At 48.1% G+C, this 18,302-nt stretch overlaps 1 protein-coding gene across 2 annotated transcripts in view; it reads left to right on the top strand.

Annotated features, from left to right (window-relative positions):
- The first annotated feature begins 17,882 nt into the window (after window positions 1–17,882).
- Window positions 17,883–18,302, top strand: part of TMEM240 (transmembrane protein 240) — a 97,510-nt gene continuing 97,090 nt past the window's right edge. For both annotated transcript variants that reach the window (XM_040325806.1, XM_040325807.1), the window contains exon 1: window positions 17,883–18,038. In XM_040325806.1, coding sequence (XP_040181740.1) covers window positions 17,982–18,038 — 57 coding nt within the window. In that variant the 5' untranslated portion in view covers window positions 17,883–17,981. The remainder of the gene's footprint in view (window positions 18,039–18,302) is intronic.

Here is an 18,302-nt window from a genome sequence, read left to right as displayed (position 1 = left end):
GTTTATGGTGGATTACAAATATGAATGCTAATATCTGTAATATAATAGTTAATAAATTGGAAATGTATGCAAAAGATGGTGTGAAGTTTTTTTTTTTTTGTCTCATTTTGATGCCTAATTGCATCTGTGATCGAAAGTCTTTACCCCCCCCCCCCCCCATCATATTGTAAAATGACGGCCGGGAGCACTGTTGTTCTGGGAAGATGTCATATGACCGGCACGATCTGTCACCGGACACATCTGATGACAGATCACTGTAACGGCCTGCTGCTGGTACCATGTTACCGCTGTGGACAATCACAGCAGATTACATGACGGTTTTAAGCAATGAAAGGCTTTGTTACATGACTTTCATTGTGTGATGAGCTCTGTGATTGTTCAGTCATCACACGGTACAGTGTACAGACAGGGCCAGTCACAGCCCATCTGTACCATGTGATCAGCTGTGACCATTTACAGCTAATCATAATAGTAAACACTGAGTAGTTTTCATTCAGAAAAAAATGGTTGCTTATAACTGTAAAATGCAGTTATAAGCAATTATCATGTGTAAAAAATTAAAATCCTGATCACCTGCCCAGAGTAGAACAGTGTTACTGTTGTGAAAAAAATGTAATAAAGAAAAAAAAAAACATAAATATTTATAAAAAAAAATGTTTTGTTGATGTGCCATTACTGAAACTAGCAGACCCCAACTTCAGATTACCTACCTGATTCAGTACTGATCTTCTCTTTGTCCAATTACAAATTCCGGTGTGGGTGGTCTCATGGAATTCATGGTACATAATGCATCTGCTAACCCCCCAGCCCCTTTGTCTCTCCCCTCCCCTGTCTATTCTTCTTTATCCCATGTCACCTTCTCCCTCTCCTACTTTTGTTTGTTCTCCCTTTTTTTTCTTTCCTTTTTATTTACATTTACATTTCTTTGGGTATTCAATGTTTATACCGCACTTGGGAGATATTTGGTGCTAGAAGGCCTTGTATGTTAATGCACTAGACGACCCAGCGCTGTCATCCTGGTGGTCTTGGGGCCAGATGGAGCATGCGGTGGGTGCCCAAGCAAACCCCCCCCAAGTGGTGGTAATGCCGCGTGGCCCAGTAAAATGATGAGACATGCTGAACCCTGAGTCAGTTTTGTTTTAGTACTTGTTCCCCCATTTGGGAGATTTCTTCTCACTTCCTGCCTTTGTGACTGGTGTCAGGCAAAAGAGGAAATGGGGAAAAATCTCAGACTTCCATGGGTATCCCTACTAGGGAGTGTCAACCTCTCTCTTTGTCCTGGTAACCATTGTCACCGGGACAAAAAGTGTTGGAAAATCAAAAAAAGGTTATAATAAAGGTTAACACCAGAACAGGAATAAAGAGGAAATCTTTCAGTAGGGACACCTGTTAGAACAGGCAGTAAGGGGGCAACATGTCACCTTATCACCACCTTTTCCAACCTTGAAAATGTCTTCCCAGATTGCCACACAATGTACAGACTGCACCTACAATATATGCGGGTGCAGGAGGTTGTGGTGTGGGTTTGACCCCATTAACTTGAATGGGTCAAGTCTGGCAGTCGTACTGCCTGCTGGGTGCAATAGGGGATTTCAGTTTTTATTGTCTTAGTGGAGAAAAGTGTTGCAACCATTGCATGTGTACAGTAAGGGCTTTCACACGGAGCGGACCGTTTCTGGGTCCGCTCTGTCGGCTCAGCGGGGATCCCCGCTGAGCTCTCGGCGGATAGGGCGGTCCCCGCACACAGTGCAGAGACCGCCCTGTCTCAGCTCCGCTCTGCCCTATGGGGAACCGGATGCAGACGGACCGTGTGTCCGTCTGCATCCGTTCCGCCAGACGGAAGAAAAATAGGGTTTTTTTCTGTCCGAAAACCGGATGCGGACGTTAGCGGATGCTCCATCCGCTAACGGACACGATCCCATAGGGATGTATTACAAGTCTGTTAACGGACTTGTGATAACGGACAGGCAGAGCGGACGTCTGAAAGGGGCCTATGGTGACCAGATTTTTTTAAATAAATCCAGGGACATTTTTTTTTTTAAACTAATAATGGTGGCAATCAGCGACTCTCTGCCCGACGCCGCCCACCTCACAGCCTGTCAAGTTTTACCCCCGGGCCCCGGCTACTACTGGGTGGGGAGCCGAGGAAGATCACTCCACCAGGGAAGACAAGGAGATTAGCAGGCAGGCTGCTGGCCAGGACTTGAGCCAAGCAGAAGAACATGCAAGCGGAGCTAAATGGGCATGCCCCCGAAACTGAAGAAATATTCCCTCTGCTCTGACCAGCACATGATCATCAGAAAGAGGCACAGATAATGGAAAAAATACACCCTTCAAAGCTAGTAGGAGCGGGGGTGTGCAGTTCATATATTTTTTTTTTTATTCTGCACTGTCTGAAATTGCCCCAGCCTCTGTTCAAATCCAATCCGGGGACAAACTTGGTCCGGGGACAATGTCCTCAATCTGGGGGACTGTCCCCTGAAACGGGGGATGTCTGGTCACCCTAGTGTACAGCCCTGAGAGGCATAGATGAGCAGTGGGCTCAACTGCCTGCTTTTACTGCCCCTTAGCCACATGTCTTAACTAGTTCTCTCAGGCTCGGTTCACACCATCGCCGCATCCAGCTCACAGCAGTCCTGGTTCACGGTTTCAGGTCGAAATTTTGGGCTGAATTCGGACCTCAAACAGACCAAAAGACACACAGAATTTTTGTGCAAAACACATCGGACCTGCTGCGGAACTGGCATCCAATTCACAATGGTGTGAACCCAGCCTGAATGAACAGTCCAACACACAGCTTGTCTTCAATTATTTTTCTAGGGGAAGCTCCTTCTATACTCCCAGCAGACAGTGGGCTCCTGTGCATATTCTCTTCCTAATACAACCATTTGTAATATGCTTTATTGCAGCGGTCCCTGACCTTTTTGGCACCGGGGACCGGCTGCGTGGACAAAAATTGTGCCAAGGCCCATGTGGGGGTTAAGTGATTTTTCAGGGGCAATTTTTTGGAGCAATAGCTAGTGTTGGTGCTTCAATCATCACAGCACCAGGTGTCAGGATGATTGAAGCGCATTATTTTTATTATTACATTGTAATATAAAATTAAATATAAACTCACCATAATGCCAATCAGTGGGTTCCCTGAGCGCGTCAATTGCCACGTCACCTGCCACGAGATCTAGCGTGTCACTTGCCACGCTGCCTACCACCAGATGAGGAATGCCACTTGCCACGCTGCCTGCCACCAGATGAGGAATGCCACGCTGCCTGCCACCAGATGAGGATTGCCACTTGCCATGCTGCCTGCCACCAGATGAGGAATGCCACGCTGCCTGCCACCAGATGAATGTCACTTGCCATGCTGCCTGCCACCAGATGGGGAATGCCACTTGCCACGCTGCCTGCCACCAGATGAATTCCACTTGCCACCGGATGAATGTCACTTGCCACGCTGCCTGCCACCAGATGAGGTATGTCACTTGCCACGCTGCCTGCCACTAGATGATTGTCACTTGCCACCAGATGAGGGATGTCGCTTGCCACGCTGCCTGCCACCAGATGAATGCCACTTGCCATGCTGCCTGCCACCAGATGAATGCCACTTGCCATGCTGCCTGCCACCCGATGAATGCCACTTTTCACACTGCCTGTCACCAGATGAATGTTACTTGCCACTGTGCCTGCAGTGGTCGTTGTTGAGTAAGGGCAGGAGACTGGAGATCGGTGATGCAGAGCCGGCAGTGAGAGATGATGTCATCTCTCTGCTCCCGGCCGTACCTCTGACACCAGCGCTGTGAGGGCGGAAGCGGGGTGGGCGCATGCCTTTGTGATCCACAAGGCTCTCTCACCTGCCCGCTCCTGTAATGTACCGGTCTCCCTCACCCGCCCGCCTCTGATGAGTTCTCTCACCAGCCCTGCACTTTCATGCCGCCCGTAACATCCGCCAGCCTAGCTGCAGAGACGCTACGGCCCAGGGGTTGGAGACCCCTGCTTTATTGAGTTTATTTATACACATTTTCTATAGAGATTGTGTTATTAGTAAAGCACCATGCTCATTACATGCAATACTTTTTATCCATCAAAAAATCTGCTTGCCGGAAACTTCACCAAACATGCGCCATTTATTAAAAAAATTTAAACAGCGTTTAAATGCATATGTAGCACTACCCCTGAAGGAGTTACTGGTTTAGATTTGGGCCTGCTGTTACCTTACTGTTCACCATTCTGGTCCTAGGGGTCTGCACCAACACTTTGTTTCTTTTTCTTCAAGGGTTTTATTAAAAAAGTTCCATTAGAGGGGTGAAGGGGGTAGGGAGGATTCAGGTACTTTGCTTTGCAGATCACAGGTATGATCTTGGATCCAGAGGACAAAAAAAAACGTTTCCACACTGGATTCAGCAACCACCGGATAGGCCTCTCTCACTGACCTAGCAGCCGGTACAAAGCTTGTTCAAAAGTCTCTGCCACAGACTTGATGAGTGCTGTTGAGTCGTTACGTGGTCCTCTGCCACAGGACCATGTAACCACACACACACTTTGCAAAGTTCAATGAAATTACACAGCTCACAGTGCCAGGATCTTTTAGCCAAGCGGGCAGCACAGTGAGGTAAATTGGCCAGGATGCGTCCTCCAATTGGATCCCCAATTGTTCAACTTCTTCCCGCAGGCAAGACAGCACGGGACCACCCCTGGACCAGTAGGCCCCCAGAAACTCCTGCGCCTACTCGCAGTAACAGAGCCTCGGGCCAGCAGGCCCCAAATACCAAAAAGCTGCAAACACATCCCTGAGGCCAGGAGGGCCATCCGGTCAGGATCGGAAGACCCCGCCGGAACGGTGGCTGTCCCTTAAGTACCCCTCCCCAGAATGCACAGTGGCGGGGACCACGCCACTGAGCTGCTTCTAGGCAAGAGGCACCCAATACACCCAGCCCTTTACAGTTCCAACCTCGACTGGTGACAGTGACACCCACAGTCAGGTGGAAGATGTGCAACGCAGCCGAGCTGGAACAGAGACCCATAAATTGGCATAAAATTCTAAGCTAAACTACAGCTCAGATATCAGATAGCCAGATTCAGAGAGGTTTACGCCGGCGTATCAGTAGATACGCCGTCGTAACTCTAAATCTGCGCCGTCGTAAATTTAAGTGTATTCTCAAATTGAGATACACTTAAATCTAGCTAAGATACGACGGCGGGCGCCGTCATATCTTAGCTGTCTATTTAGGCCGGCCGCTAGGGGCGTGTATGCTGATTTACACCTAGAATGCGTAAATTAGCAAGATACGCCTATTCACGAACGTACGCTTGCCCGTCGCAGTAAAGATACGCCGTTTACATAAGGCGTTTTCAGGCCTAAAGTTAGTCCACCAAAAAGCTGGCCCAGCCAATGTTAAGTATGGACGTCGGACCCGCGTCAAATTTTTTAATTTTTACGTCGTTTGCGTAAGTCGTCCGTGAATGGGGCTGGGCGTCATTTACGTTCACGTCGAAACCAATGAGTCTTTGCTGCGTAATTTGGAGCATGCGCACTGGGGTATGTCCACGGACGGCGCATGCACCGTTCGTTCACAACGTCATTTACGTGGGATCATGCTTTATTTACATAAAACACGCCCACCTCTTCACAATTTGAATTAGGCGGGACATTTACGCTACGCCGCCGTAACTTAGGACGCAAGTGCTTTGAGAATACAGCACTTGCCTCTCTAACTTACGGCGGTTTAGCGTATATGAGATACGCTACGCCTGCCTAACGTTAGGCGCGTCTTTTTAAATCTAGCTATAAATTTACAAATAGCGCCTACCCAACAGGAGCAAGGCTCTACACATAGATGAGACCTACCCAATTAAAAAATAAATCCTAAAACTTTGCTTGCATCTTATGTACTGTACAGTTTTAAGCATAACTGTAAACCTTTTTGTTTAACATTATATGGTGTAGAATAGGCATTAAGGACCGGTAGCATACTTGTTAAAGCAGAATTAAATCCACCAATATAACTGACTCCTAAAACACTTACATTTAAGACATACCATAAATAATAACTGTCATCATTTCTTGTGGACTCAATCGAGCTGCCATTGAATGTTGGTTGTCATAACTGATCACATGTGCAGCACCATAGCAACTGCAGATCAAACAGAGGTTAAGATGGCAGCTTACTTGTGTGTAAAGGATAGGAGGGTTTAGTTGGGGTTCAGATCTAAATTCTCCCTTTGGGGGGTTATGCCTTAAGCACAGAGGTGTGAAGTGGCACTCCTGAAATATCATATTATACCATTACCACAATTGACATGCAGTGTTGTGTATGTGACTATACCTGCAAAGATGTTATCAAGCATGGCAGAAAGGCAAGGAAGTACACATATGCAGTGGGTATAGAAAAGAATCGCCCCCTTTACAATTATCACATTTTATTGCTTTGCAGCTTAAAACAAAGACAGACACAGATTTTGTTTTATCCAGCTGTATTTACTCTGTGCAATTTATAACATCCAAGTTAAAGATATAACATCAATATGTCAGGAATTCTAAAACAGAATCACTGGACCGGATTCAGATAGAATGCTCTATCTTTCTTCCGGCGTAACGTATATCAGATACGTTACGCCGCCGTAACTTTGGGCGCAAGTTCCATATGCAGAAAGAACTTGCGCCCTTAGTTACGGCGGCGTAACGTATGTGTTGCGGCGTAAGCCCACCTAATTCAAATGGGGATGTTGGGGGCGTGTTTTATTAAAATTTTACTTGACCCTGCGTTTTTGACGGGTTTTTTTGAACGGCGCATGCGCCGTCTGTAAAATATCCCAGTGTGCATTGCTCCAAAGTACACCGCAAGGACGTATTGGATTCGGCGTGAATGTAAATGACGTCCAGCCCTATTCGCGAACGATTTACGCAAAAGATGTAACATTTGCAAAACTCGGCGCGGGAACGACGGCCATACTTAACATTAGCTACGCCTCATATAGCAGGGGTAACTATACGCCGAAAAAAGCCTAACATAAACAACGTAAAAAAATTCGCCGGCGGGACATACGTTTCTGAATCGGCGTAAATACCTAATTTGCATATTCCTCACGTATCTATACGGAAGTGCCACCTAGCGGCCAGCGTGAATATGCAGCCTAAGATACGACGGTGTAAGACACTTACACCAGTCGGATCTTAGGGAAATCTATGTGTAACTGATTCTCTGAATCAGGCCCATAGATACGACGGCCCGCACTCAGAGATACGCCGTCGTATCTCCTATCTGAATCCGGCCCACTGAGTTGGAAAAAGCATCACCACCTTTTTCTTTAATTACAGCCTTTAGTCTGTTGGGATATGTCTCTACTCACTTTTCAATATTTGCTCAGTTCAGTTAAACTTGATGGTGACCGTTTGTGGACTGCAGTCTTCAGGTCAACTGAATAAAGCCTAAATAGTGTCTGTCTTCATTTTGGGCTGCAAAGCAACAAAATGTGGTTCTTTTCTATACGCACTGTACATGTTGTAATCTAGTGAAGTGGCATTGACCAAAAAAAAAAACGAAGAAAATTACAAATTTTAAAAGGAAAATAAAATCTCAGCAGCCTTTAGATGTTGGATATCATTATCTGGACAAAAAAAGGAGTGTTATTCATAGTTTAATATAACAATGATACATTTTCTTCCCATAGTTATAACTGCCAAAGTCTATCGCACTCTTGCAATGCAGGTCCAGTGGTATATTAGCAAATGCACCACTAGATGGCAACAGTGAGCAAGCATCATCATGCACCATCTACCTATGTGTGAGCTGAAGTCACCTTTTGTCACAAGTGGAAGAAATGACAGGTCCTGAAATTATTTTTAAATTTTTTGTACAAAATCCATCCTACTCCTAAATAGCGCATGCAACATAGAATTTACATTTCCCACGCCTCTTGCAGGGGGCTGGGTGGCATTAGAGAATGATGACTTAAATAATGCATTAGACACTATGGGCCAGATCCACGTACCTCCGCGCATTTTTACGGCCGGCGTAGCGTATCTCAGATACACTACGCCGCTGTAATTTACAGCGTATTTGCCGTATTCTGAAAGAATTTGCGCCGTAAGTTACGGCGGCGTAGTGTAACTGTGTTGGCGTAAGGGCGCGCAATTCAAATGGATGAGATGGGGGCGTGTTTTATGGTAATTCCTATTGACCCCACGTAATTGACGTTTTTTTTAACGGCGCATGCGCCGTCCGTGGGGGTATCCCAGTGCGCATGCTCAAAATTAACCCGCAACAAGCCAATGCTTTCGACGTGAACATCATTCTACGCAAAGCCCTATTCGCGAATGTTTTACGCAAACAACAGAAAATTCGACGCTGGCCAGACGTCCATACTTAACATTGGATATGCCTCATATAGCAGGGGTAACTATACGCCGAAAAAAGCCTTACGGAAACGACGTAAAAAAAATGCGCCGGCCGGACGTACGTTTGTGGATTGGCGTATCTAGCTAATTTGCATACTCAACGCGGAAATTTACGGAAGCGCCACCTAGCGGCCAGCGTAAATATGCACCTTAGATCCGACGGCGTACTAAGATGTAACCTAGAAGTTACGCGGCGTATCAATAGATACGCCAGCGTAACTGCTTCGTGGATCTGGCCCTATGGGGGAGATTTACTCAAACTGGAGCACTCAGAATCTGGTGCAGCTGTGCATGGTAGCCAATCAGCTTCTAACATTATCTTGTTCAATTAAGCTGTTACAATAAAACTTGGAAGCTGATTGGTTTTCTCACTCTGGCTTATTCAGAAAGAAAGAAATGACAGGTCCCATCCTACTCCTAAATCGCACACGCAACATAGAACTTACATTTTCAACACCTCTTGCAGTGGGCTGAGGGGCATTAGATAACAATGATTTAACCACTTGCCCATTGGGCATTTATACCCCCTTTCTAACTAGGCCAATTTCCAGATTTCAGTGCTCTCATACTTTGAATGACAATTACTCAGCACTGTACCCATATGAAATTTGTGTCCTTTTTTTCACACAAATACTGTAGAGCTTTCTTTTGGTGGTGTTTAACCACTTCAGCCCCGGAAGATTTGGCTGCCCAATGACCAGGCCATTTTTTGTGATTCGGCACTGCGTCGCTTTAACTGACAATTGCGCGGTCGAGCGACTTTGCACCCAAACCAAATTGACGTTTCCCCCCCCCCCCCACAAATAGAGCTTTCATTTGGTGGTATTTGATCACCTCTGCGGTTTTTATTTGTTGCGCTTTAAACAAAAAAATGTTGACAATTTTGAAAAAAATTAAATATTTTTTACATTTTGCTATAATAAATATCCCCAAAAATATATAAAAATATTTTTTTTCCTCAGTTTAGACCGATATATATTCTTCTACATATTTTTTTTAAACAAATAAAAAAAATCCCAATAAGCGGATATTGATTGGTTTGCGCAAAAGTTATAGGGCCAGATTCACAGAAAAAGTACGCCGGAGTATCTGCTGATACTCCGGCGTACTTTCAAATTTGCAGCGTCGTATCTTTATTTGGAATTCTCAAACAAAGATACAACGGCATTTGGCTAAGATCCGACAGGCGTACGGCTTCGTACGCCTTCGGATCTTAGGATGCAGTACTTCGGTGCCCGCTGGGTGGAGTTTGCGTCGTTTTCCGTGTCTGGTATGCTAATTAGCTGTTTACGGCGATCCACGAAGGTACGCGCATTCGTCGCATTCTCTTATGTCGTCGCTAGTCGGCTTTTCCCGTCGTAAAGTTGCGATTGCTATTTAGGTGGTATAAAATTAGACAGCCCATGTTAAAGTATGGCCGTCGTTCCCGCGTCGAATTTAAAAATTTTTTTTTTGCGTAAGACGTCCGGGAATAGGAAAGGACGTAACGCACGTCGCCGTTCAAAAAATTACGTCGGTGCGACGTCATTTCGCGCAAAGCACATCGGGAAATTTCAAAATGGAGCATGCGCAGTACGTTCGGCGCGGGAACACGCCTAATTTAAATGATACACGCCCCATTTGAATTAGGCGGGCTTGCGCCGGACGGCTTTATGCTACGCCGCCGCAAGTTTACAGGCAAGTGCTTTGTGAATCAAGCACTTACTCTGAAAACTTGCGGCGGTGTAACGTAAATGACATACGTTACGCCGCCGCATTTGTACCTAAATCTGGCCCATAGCGTCTACAAAATAGGGGGTAGTTTTATGGTATTTTTATTATATATATTTTTTTACTAGTAATTGATACGTATTACAGGTACGTTGCTTTGCCCACAGGAGCCATTCTGCCAACGTATAAGTGCGTGAAGCGGTCGTCAAGTGGTTAATCACCACTGGGTTTTTAATTTTTTGGCGCTATACATAAAAAAGACCGAATTTTTCTTTGTTTCTGTTATAACATTTTGAAAATTTTTAATTTTTCTCCTTTAATTTTGGCCAAAGGTTATACTGTTACATTTCTTTGGTAAAAATAACCCAAATCAGAGTATGTTATTTGGTCTTTGTGAAGGTTATAGACATTGGGGGTTGATTTGCTAAAGGCAAAGAGACTGTGCGCTTTGCAAAGTGCAGTTGCAGTCTGCAAGTGTTGTTGCTCCAGAGCTTAGTAAATGAGAAGAAACTCTGCTGACTTCCATCATCCAATCATGTGCAAGCAAAAATGCTGTTTTTTTTTATTTTCCTTGCATGTGATTGGGTATTCTTTGCAAAGAGAACTTTCCCCTCATTTGCTCTTGAGCAACTGCAAAGTTTTTTTGCCTTTAGTAAATCAACCTCATAGAGTTTACAAGCTATGGTGCCAATCATTGAAAATTGATCACAACAGATAACACCTGATGTACTGACAGCCTCTCATTTCTTGAGACACAAACAAGCCAGGAAAGTACAAATACCCCCAAAATTACAACTTTTTGTAAAGTAGAAATTCCAAGGTATTTAGTAAGAGGCGTGGTGAGTTTTTTGAAATTTTTTTCCTACAATTCTTTGCGAAATTAAGATATTTTTTTCCCTTCCAAATTGTCGTATTAACAGGTTATTTCTCTCACATGGCAAGTGCATACTTGCAACTACACCCCAAAACACATTCTGCTACTCCTCCTGAGTTTGGCGATACCACATCTGTGAGTCTTTTACACAGCCTGGCCACACTTACAGAGGCCCAACCTGCAGGGAGCACCATCAGGTATTCTAGGGACATAAATTACTCATATCATTTCCTGACTACATATTACACTTTTGTGAGGCACTGTAGGGCACTGATGAGCACTGTAGTGGCACTTATTGGCATTGTAATGGCACTAATGAGCACTGTGATGGCACTGATGTGGCACGGATGAGCACTGATGTGGCACAGATGAGGCACGGATGAGCACTGATGTGGCACAGATGAGGCACGGATGAGCACTGATGTGGCACAGATGAGGCACGGATGAGCACTGATGTGGCACGGATGAGCACTGATGTGGCACGGATGAGGCACTGATGTGGCATGGATGAGTTACGGATGAACACTGATGTGGCATGGATGAGGCACAGATGAACACTGATGTGGCACGGATGAGCACGAATGTGGCATAGATGAGCACTGATGTGGCACAGATGAGGCACGGGTGAACACTGATGTGGCATGGATGAGCACTGATGTGGCATGAATGTGGCACGAATTAGCACTGATTTGACACAGATGAGGTATGGATGAGCAATGATGTGGCATAGATAAGCACTGATGGGGCATGGACGTGGCACAGATGAGCACTGAAATGGCATGGATGTGGCATGGATAAGCACTGATGTGGCACGGATGAGGCATGGATGAGCAGTGATGTGGCACGGATAAGCAGTGATGAGGCATGGATGAGCACTGATGTGGCACAGACAAAAAATATAGGGTAGTGGTGCTGAGGGCACGCTCCTTCTTCATACTCTTGAAGGAGCATGATGAAGGAGTGCGCCCTGAGTCCAATGTGCCAATGTTGTTGCTACCCACCAGTGACATCATCACGCCCGATGCCACGTTCCAGCCCTCACCATCAGCCTAATCCCCGCCGTGCGGCGCCATATACAGCCCCTCCCCCTTGTCCGGGCACTTCGATAGACTGATTAACGTCCAATCCTGGGACAGTGATCTGTCTATCAAAGTTCTCCAGACAAGGGGGAGGAGCTGTATATGGAACTGCACGGCGGGGAAACACACAGCTATTGTAAAGAAAGCTGTCATATTCCCCAGCGCTCTAATTAGCCAGGCGGCGGTGGCGGCTCTCCCCTCTCATCCCCTACGATCGCTGGAACACAGTCTGAAACTGGGGGGGGGACACAGGCTGAAACTGGGGGGGGGGACACAGGCTAAAACTGGGGACACAGGCTCAAACTGGGGACACATGCTGAACTGGGGACACAGGCTGAACTGGGGACACATGCTGAAACTGGGGACACATGCTGAAACTGGGGAAACATGCTGAACTGGGGACACAGGCTGAAACTGGGGACACATGCTGAACTGGGGACACAGGCTGAACTGGGGACACAGGCTGAACTGGGGACACATGCTGAACTGGGGACACAAGCTGAACTGGGGACACAGGCTGAACTGGGGACACAGGCTGAACTGGGGACACAGGCTGAACTGGGCACACATGCTGAATTAGGGACACAGGCTGAACTGGAGACACAGGCTGAACTGGGCACACATGCTGAACTGGGGACACAGGCTGAACTGGGGACACAGGCTGAACTGGGCACACATGCTGAACTGGGGACACAGGCTGAACTGGGAACACAGGCTGAATTAGGGACACAGGCTGAACTGGAGACACAGGCTGAACTGGGGACACAGGCTGAACTGGGGACACAGGCTGAACTGGGGACACAGGCTGAACTGGGGACACAGGCTGAACTGGGCACACATGCTGAACTGGGGACACAGGCTGAATTAGGGACACAGGCTGAACTGGGGACACAGGCTGAATTAGGGACACAGGCTGAACTGGAGACACAGGCTGAACTGGGCACACATGCTGAACTGGGGACACAGGCTGAATTAGGGACACAGGCTGAACTGGGCACACATGCTGAACTGGGGACACAGGCTGAACTGGGGACACAGGCTGAACTGGGGACACAGGCTGAACTGGGCACACATGCTGAATTAGGGACACAGGCTGAACTGGAGACACAGGCTGAACTGGGGACACAGGCTGAACTGGGGACACATGCTGAACTGGGGACACAGGCTGAACTGGGGACACAGTCTGAACTGGGCACACATGCTGAATTAGGGACACAGGCTGAACTGGAGACACAGGCTGAACTGGGGACACAGGCTGAACTGGGGACACAGGCTGAACTGGGCACTCATGCTGAATTAGGGACACAGGCTGAACTGGGGACACAGGCTGAACTGGGGACACAGGCTGAAACTGGGGACACAGGCTTAACTGGGAAAACATGCTGAACTGGGGACACAGGCTGAACTGTGCACACATGCTGAACTGGGCACACATGCTGAACTGGGGACACATGCTGAACTGGGGACACAGGCTGAACTGGGGACACAGTCTGAACTGGGCACACATGCTGAATTAGGGACACAGGCTGAACTGGAGACACAGGCTGAACTGGGGACACAGGCTCAACTGGGGACACATGCTGAACTGGGGACACATGCTGAACTGGGGACACAGGCTCAACTGGGGACACAGGCTGAACTGGGGACACATGCTGAACTGGGGACACAGGCTCAACTGGGGACACAGGCTGAACTGGGGACACATGCTGAACTGGGGACACGGGCTGAACTGGGGACACGGGCTGAACTGGGGACACAGGCTCAACTGGGGACACATGCTGAATTAGGGACACAGGCTCAACTGGGGACACAGGCTGAACTGGAGACACATGCTGAACTGGGGACACAGGCTGAACTGGGGACACATGCTGAACTGGGGACACAGGCTGAACTGGGGACACAAGCTGAACTGGGGACACAGGCTGAACTGGGGACACAGGCTGAACTGGGGACACAGGCTGAACTGGGCACACATGCTGAATTAGGGACACAGGCTGAACTGGAGACACAGGCTGAACTGGGGACACAGGCTGAACTGGGGACACATGCTGAACTGGGGACACAGGCTGAACTGAGGACACAGTCTGAACTGGGCACACATGCTGAATTAGGGACACAGGCTGAACTGGAGACACAGGCTGAACTGGGGACACAGGCTGAACTGGGCACTCATGCTGAATTAGGGACACAGGCTGAACTGGGGACACAGGCTGAAACTGGGGACACAGGCTTAACTGGGCACACATGCTGAACTGGGGACACAGGCTGAACTGGGCACACATGCTGAACTGGGGACACAGGCTGAATTAGGGACACAGGCTGAACTGGGGACACAGGCTGAATTAGGGACACAGGCTGAACTGGAGACACAGGCTGAACTGGGCACACATGCTGAACTGGGGACACAGGCTGAACTGGGGACACAGGCTGAACTGGGGACACATGCTGAACTGGGCACACATGCTGAATTAGGGACACAGGCTGAACTGGAGACACAGGCTGAACTGGGGACACAGGCTGAACTGGGGACACATGCTGAACTGGGGACACAGGCTGAACTGGGGACACAGGCTGAACTGGGGACACATGCTGAACTGGAGACACAGGCTGAACTGGGGACACAGGCTGAACTGGGCACTCATGCTGAATTAGGGACACAGGCTGAACTGGGGACACAGGCTGAAACTGGGGACACAGGCTTAACTGGGCACACATGCTGAACTGGGGACACATGCTGAACTGGGGACACAGGCTGAACTGGGCACACATGCTGAACTGGGGACACAGGCTGAATTAGGGACACAGGCTGAACTGGGGACACAGGCTGAATTAGGGACACAGGCTGAACTGGAGACACAGGCTGAACTGGGCACACATGCTGAACTGGGGACACAGGCTGAATTAGGGACACAGGCTGAACTGGGGACACAGGCTGAACTGGGGACACATGCTGAACTGGGGACACAGGCTCAACTGGGGACACAGGCTGAACTGGGGACACAGGCTGAACTGGGGACACATGCTGAACTGGGGACACAGGCTCAACTGGGGACACATGCTGAACTGGGGACACAGGCTCAACTGGGGACACAGGCTCAACTGGGGACACAGGCTGAACTGGGGACACATGCTGAACTGGGGACACAGGCTCAACTGGGGACACATGCTGAATTAGGGACACAGGCTGAACTGGGGACACAGGCTCAACTGGGGACACATGCTGCTCTGAGGACCGGGAAACACAGGCTGCATTGGCGGACACAGCTGCACTGGCGGACACGGGCTGCATTGGCGGACACGGGCTGCACTGGCAGACACGGGCTGCACTGGCGGACACGGGCTGCACTGGCGGACACGGGCTGCATTGGCGGACACGGGCTGCGCTGGCGGACACAGGTTGCACTGGCGGACACAGGCTGCACTGGCGGACACGGGCAGGATGCATTTTTGGGTATGGATAAAGTTGTTAATATTTTTATAACTTAATTCTGCATAGAACATTTAAGTGTAATTTCATGAGATAATATATAAGGGCGTGTTTAGGGGCAGGATTAGGGGCAGGGCAGGGTAGGGGTTGGGCGGGGCAACTGGTGGCGAGTAACCCTTGAGGCCTGGCTAGTAGCTCAGGACTTGAAATTTTGAGCCCTGGTGTATACTATGGGGTAGATCCACAAAGAAAGTACGCCGGCGTATATAGTGATACGCCGGCGTAATTTCAAAATTCCCGCGTCGTATCTTTGTTTTGAATCCTCAAAACAAGATACAACTGCATCTGGGTTAGATCCGACAGGCGTACGTCTTGGTACGCCTTCGGATCTTAGATGCAATTTTTCGACGTCCGATAGGTGGCGTTCCCGTCGTAATCCGCGTTGAGTATGCAAATTAGCTATTTCCGACGATCCACGAACGTACAAGCGGCCGTTGCATTCTTTTACGCCGTTTCCGTTCGGCTTTTTCCGGCGTATAGTTAAAGCTGCTATCTGGTGGCGTACTCAATGTTAAGTATGGCCGTCGTTCCCGCGTATAATTTTGAAAATTTTACGTTGTTTGCGTAAGTCGTCCGTGAATGGGGCTGGATGCCATTTACGTTCACGTCGAAAAAACAATGACGTCCTTGCGACGTCATTTGGAGCAATGCACCCTGGGAGTTTTGACGGATGGGGCATGCGCAGTTCGTTCGGCGCGGGGACTTGCTTCATTTAAATGAAACACGCCCCCTACTCGCCGCATTTGAATCCCGCGTCCTTACGCCGCGAGAAATACCCTACGCCGCCGTAACTTACGGCGCAAATTCTTTCAGGATTCAAAGAATAGCAAAGTAAGTTACAGCGGCGTAGCGTATCTCACATACTCTGCGCCCACGCAGATGTATGTGGATCTGCCCCTAAATGTGTGTGTGTGTGTGTGTGTATACTGTGTGGCCCCATAATCTATTTCCTGGGGGCCCCATAATCTCCTATTGCCCGGGGGCCCCATGAGTTGTCAGTCCACCCCTGATGGTAGCCAATCAGCTTGTTGAATTAAGCTTTGTCAATATAGTCTGGAAGCTGATTGGTTTCTATGCACAGCTGCACCAGATTCTGCACTCCGTTTTAGTAAATCAGCCCCTATAGGATGTGCATTAATCTTTATTAAACAAATGGTACTCAGCACTTTGGTTCATTCATTAGTGTGACAAGAGCAGCAGTGGAGCAGCCCGCAACAACCAATGAGATGTGCTTTGGCTACCTAGGTTGCTATGGGTTACTGCATCTTGCTGTGTGTATCCTCCAGCTGTCCATGCAGATATAAAAGCAGCACTGCATGCCTTAACCCTTGACATGCCAAGCATCCTGTATCCATGGCTTTCCCTCAATGAAGATGGAAAGAAATGTCTAATATGTATCCAGTCTGTTACTTGTATTGCATAACTGCCTCCCCTCCCTCTGCACCCAGATCAGTGCCCAGGTACACCATGGCACCAGGAGGGGTGGTGGGTATATGATGCCTCTTTCCCGACTTGTGCTTTCTAAGAGGGGGCTGTCCAGGTCCTAAAACAATGGATGATGCTATTAGCATATTGTAGTAGGTGGAAGCCCAGTGGCGTACTGCATGGTGCAGAATACCAATTGTGGCTGCAATGTCAGTGAAAGGGAAGAGGGCGTGCAGGATGATCCGACACATCACGTTCTGTCACCTCTCTGGAGGGGACACCAGTGCCACATGCCCCCCACTTCCGCTCTGAAATCTCCAGACACCTCTGGAAACCCTACTTGTGCATTTTAGGTTTTCTTCCTTTTTCCCTCCTCCTTCCCCTGTGTTGGTTTAATGATGGGGGAGAGACGATTAGGAAGTGATCAGCTGTCATGACGCCAATGGAGAAGGCTGCCCTCCTGCCTTGCCACTTCTGCTGGGCTCCTCTATAGAGATCACATCGAGTTTTGCGGGGAAAACAAGGATCCTTCACTGATTGACTTCTCCTTCTCCTTCTATTTGTTGCTGGATCGATAGGCGCTTGATGCAGAGAGAAGGGGTGTCTGCCTGGATGGCATTGTGACAGTCCTAAAATTTACCAGGGAGGGATCGCTTTTTTTTTGTGGTGGGGGGGAAGAGAAGAAGAAAGGTGATCAAGATTGATTCGCCCCCCATACTCCAAGAAGAAGGGGGGTGGCTGGTAATCCTTTAAAGAGCAATACATTACTATACCAACATGATCCTGCCGGTGTTCATCTCTGGATTCTTTTAGGTCTTGCTTCAACATCAAGGATTGCAGCTTTTATTTTTTATTTTTTGCTTTTTTTTTTTGGGTGGGGGGTGGGGGAGGTGGAGGGACTAGGGGGGGGGGGGAGATGACCAGTTCTGACCTTTGCGGAGAAGAGGGAGGAAAGAGAAGAAGAGTACCTGCTATTTTGGGGGCAACAGACACCACCTTGTCAATTCCATCTATATGCACATGAGCGCTAACACCATGATCTTCATGGTACTGGGGGCGTCTGTTGTTATGGTAAGCAACACTCTTCATCACTTGGATCATTGATATGTTGATGGATTATTTGTAGCAATGTCATATTGGCTTGATGTGTATGTATGTGTGTGTGTGTGTGTGTGTGTGTGTCCGTATTTGTGTGTGTGTATGTATATATGTGTGTGTGTATGTGTCTGTATCTGTGTGTTGTGTGTGTGTGTGTGTGTATCTGTTGTGTGTATGTATGTGTGTGTCTGTATGGGTGTATGTATGTATGTTTGTGTGTTGTGTATTTCTGTCTGT

The sequence above is a fragment of the Rana temporaria genome, chromosome 10 (assembly GCF_905171775.1).
Source record: "Rana temporaria chromosome 10, aRanTem1.1, whole genome shotgun sequence".
Classification (NCBI taxonomy): domain Eukaryota; kingdom Metazoa; phylum Chordata; class Amphibia; order Anura; family Ranidae; genus Rana; species Rana temporaria.
This window is presented reverse-complemented; position numbering and strand designations above follow the sequence as displayed.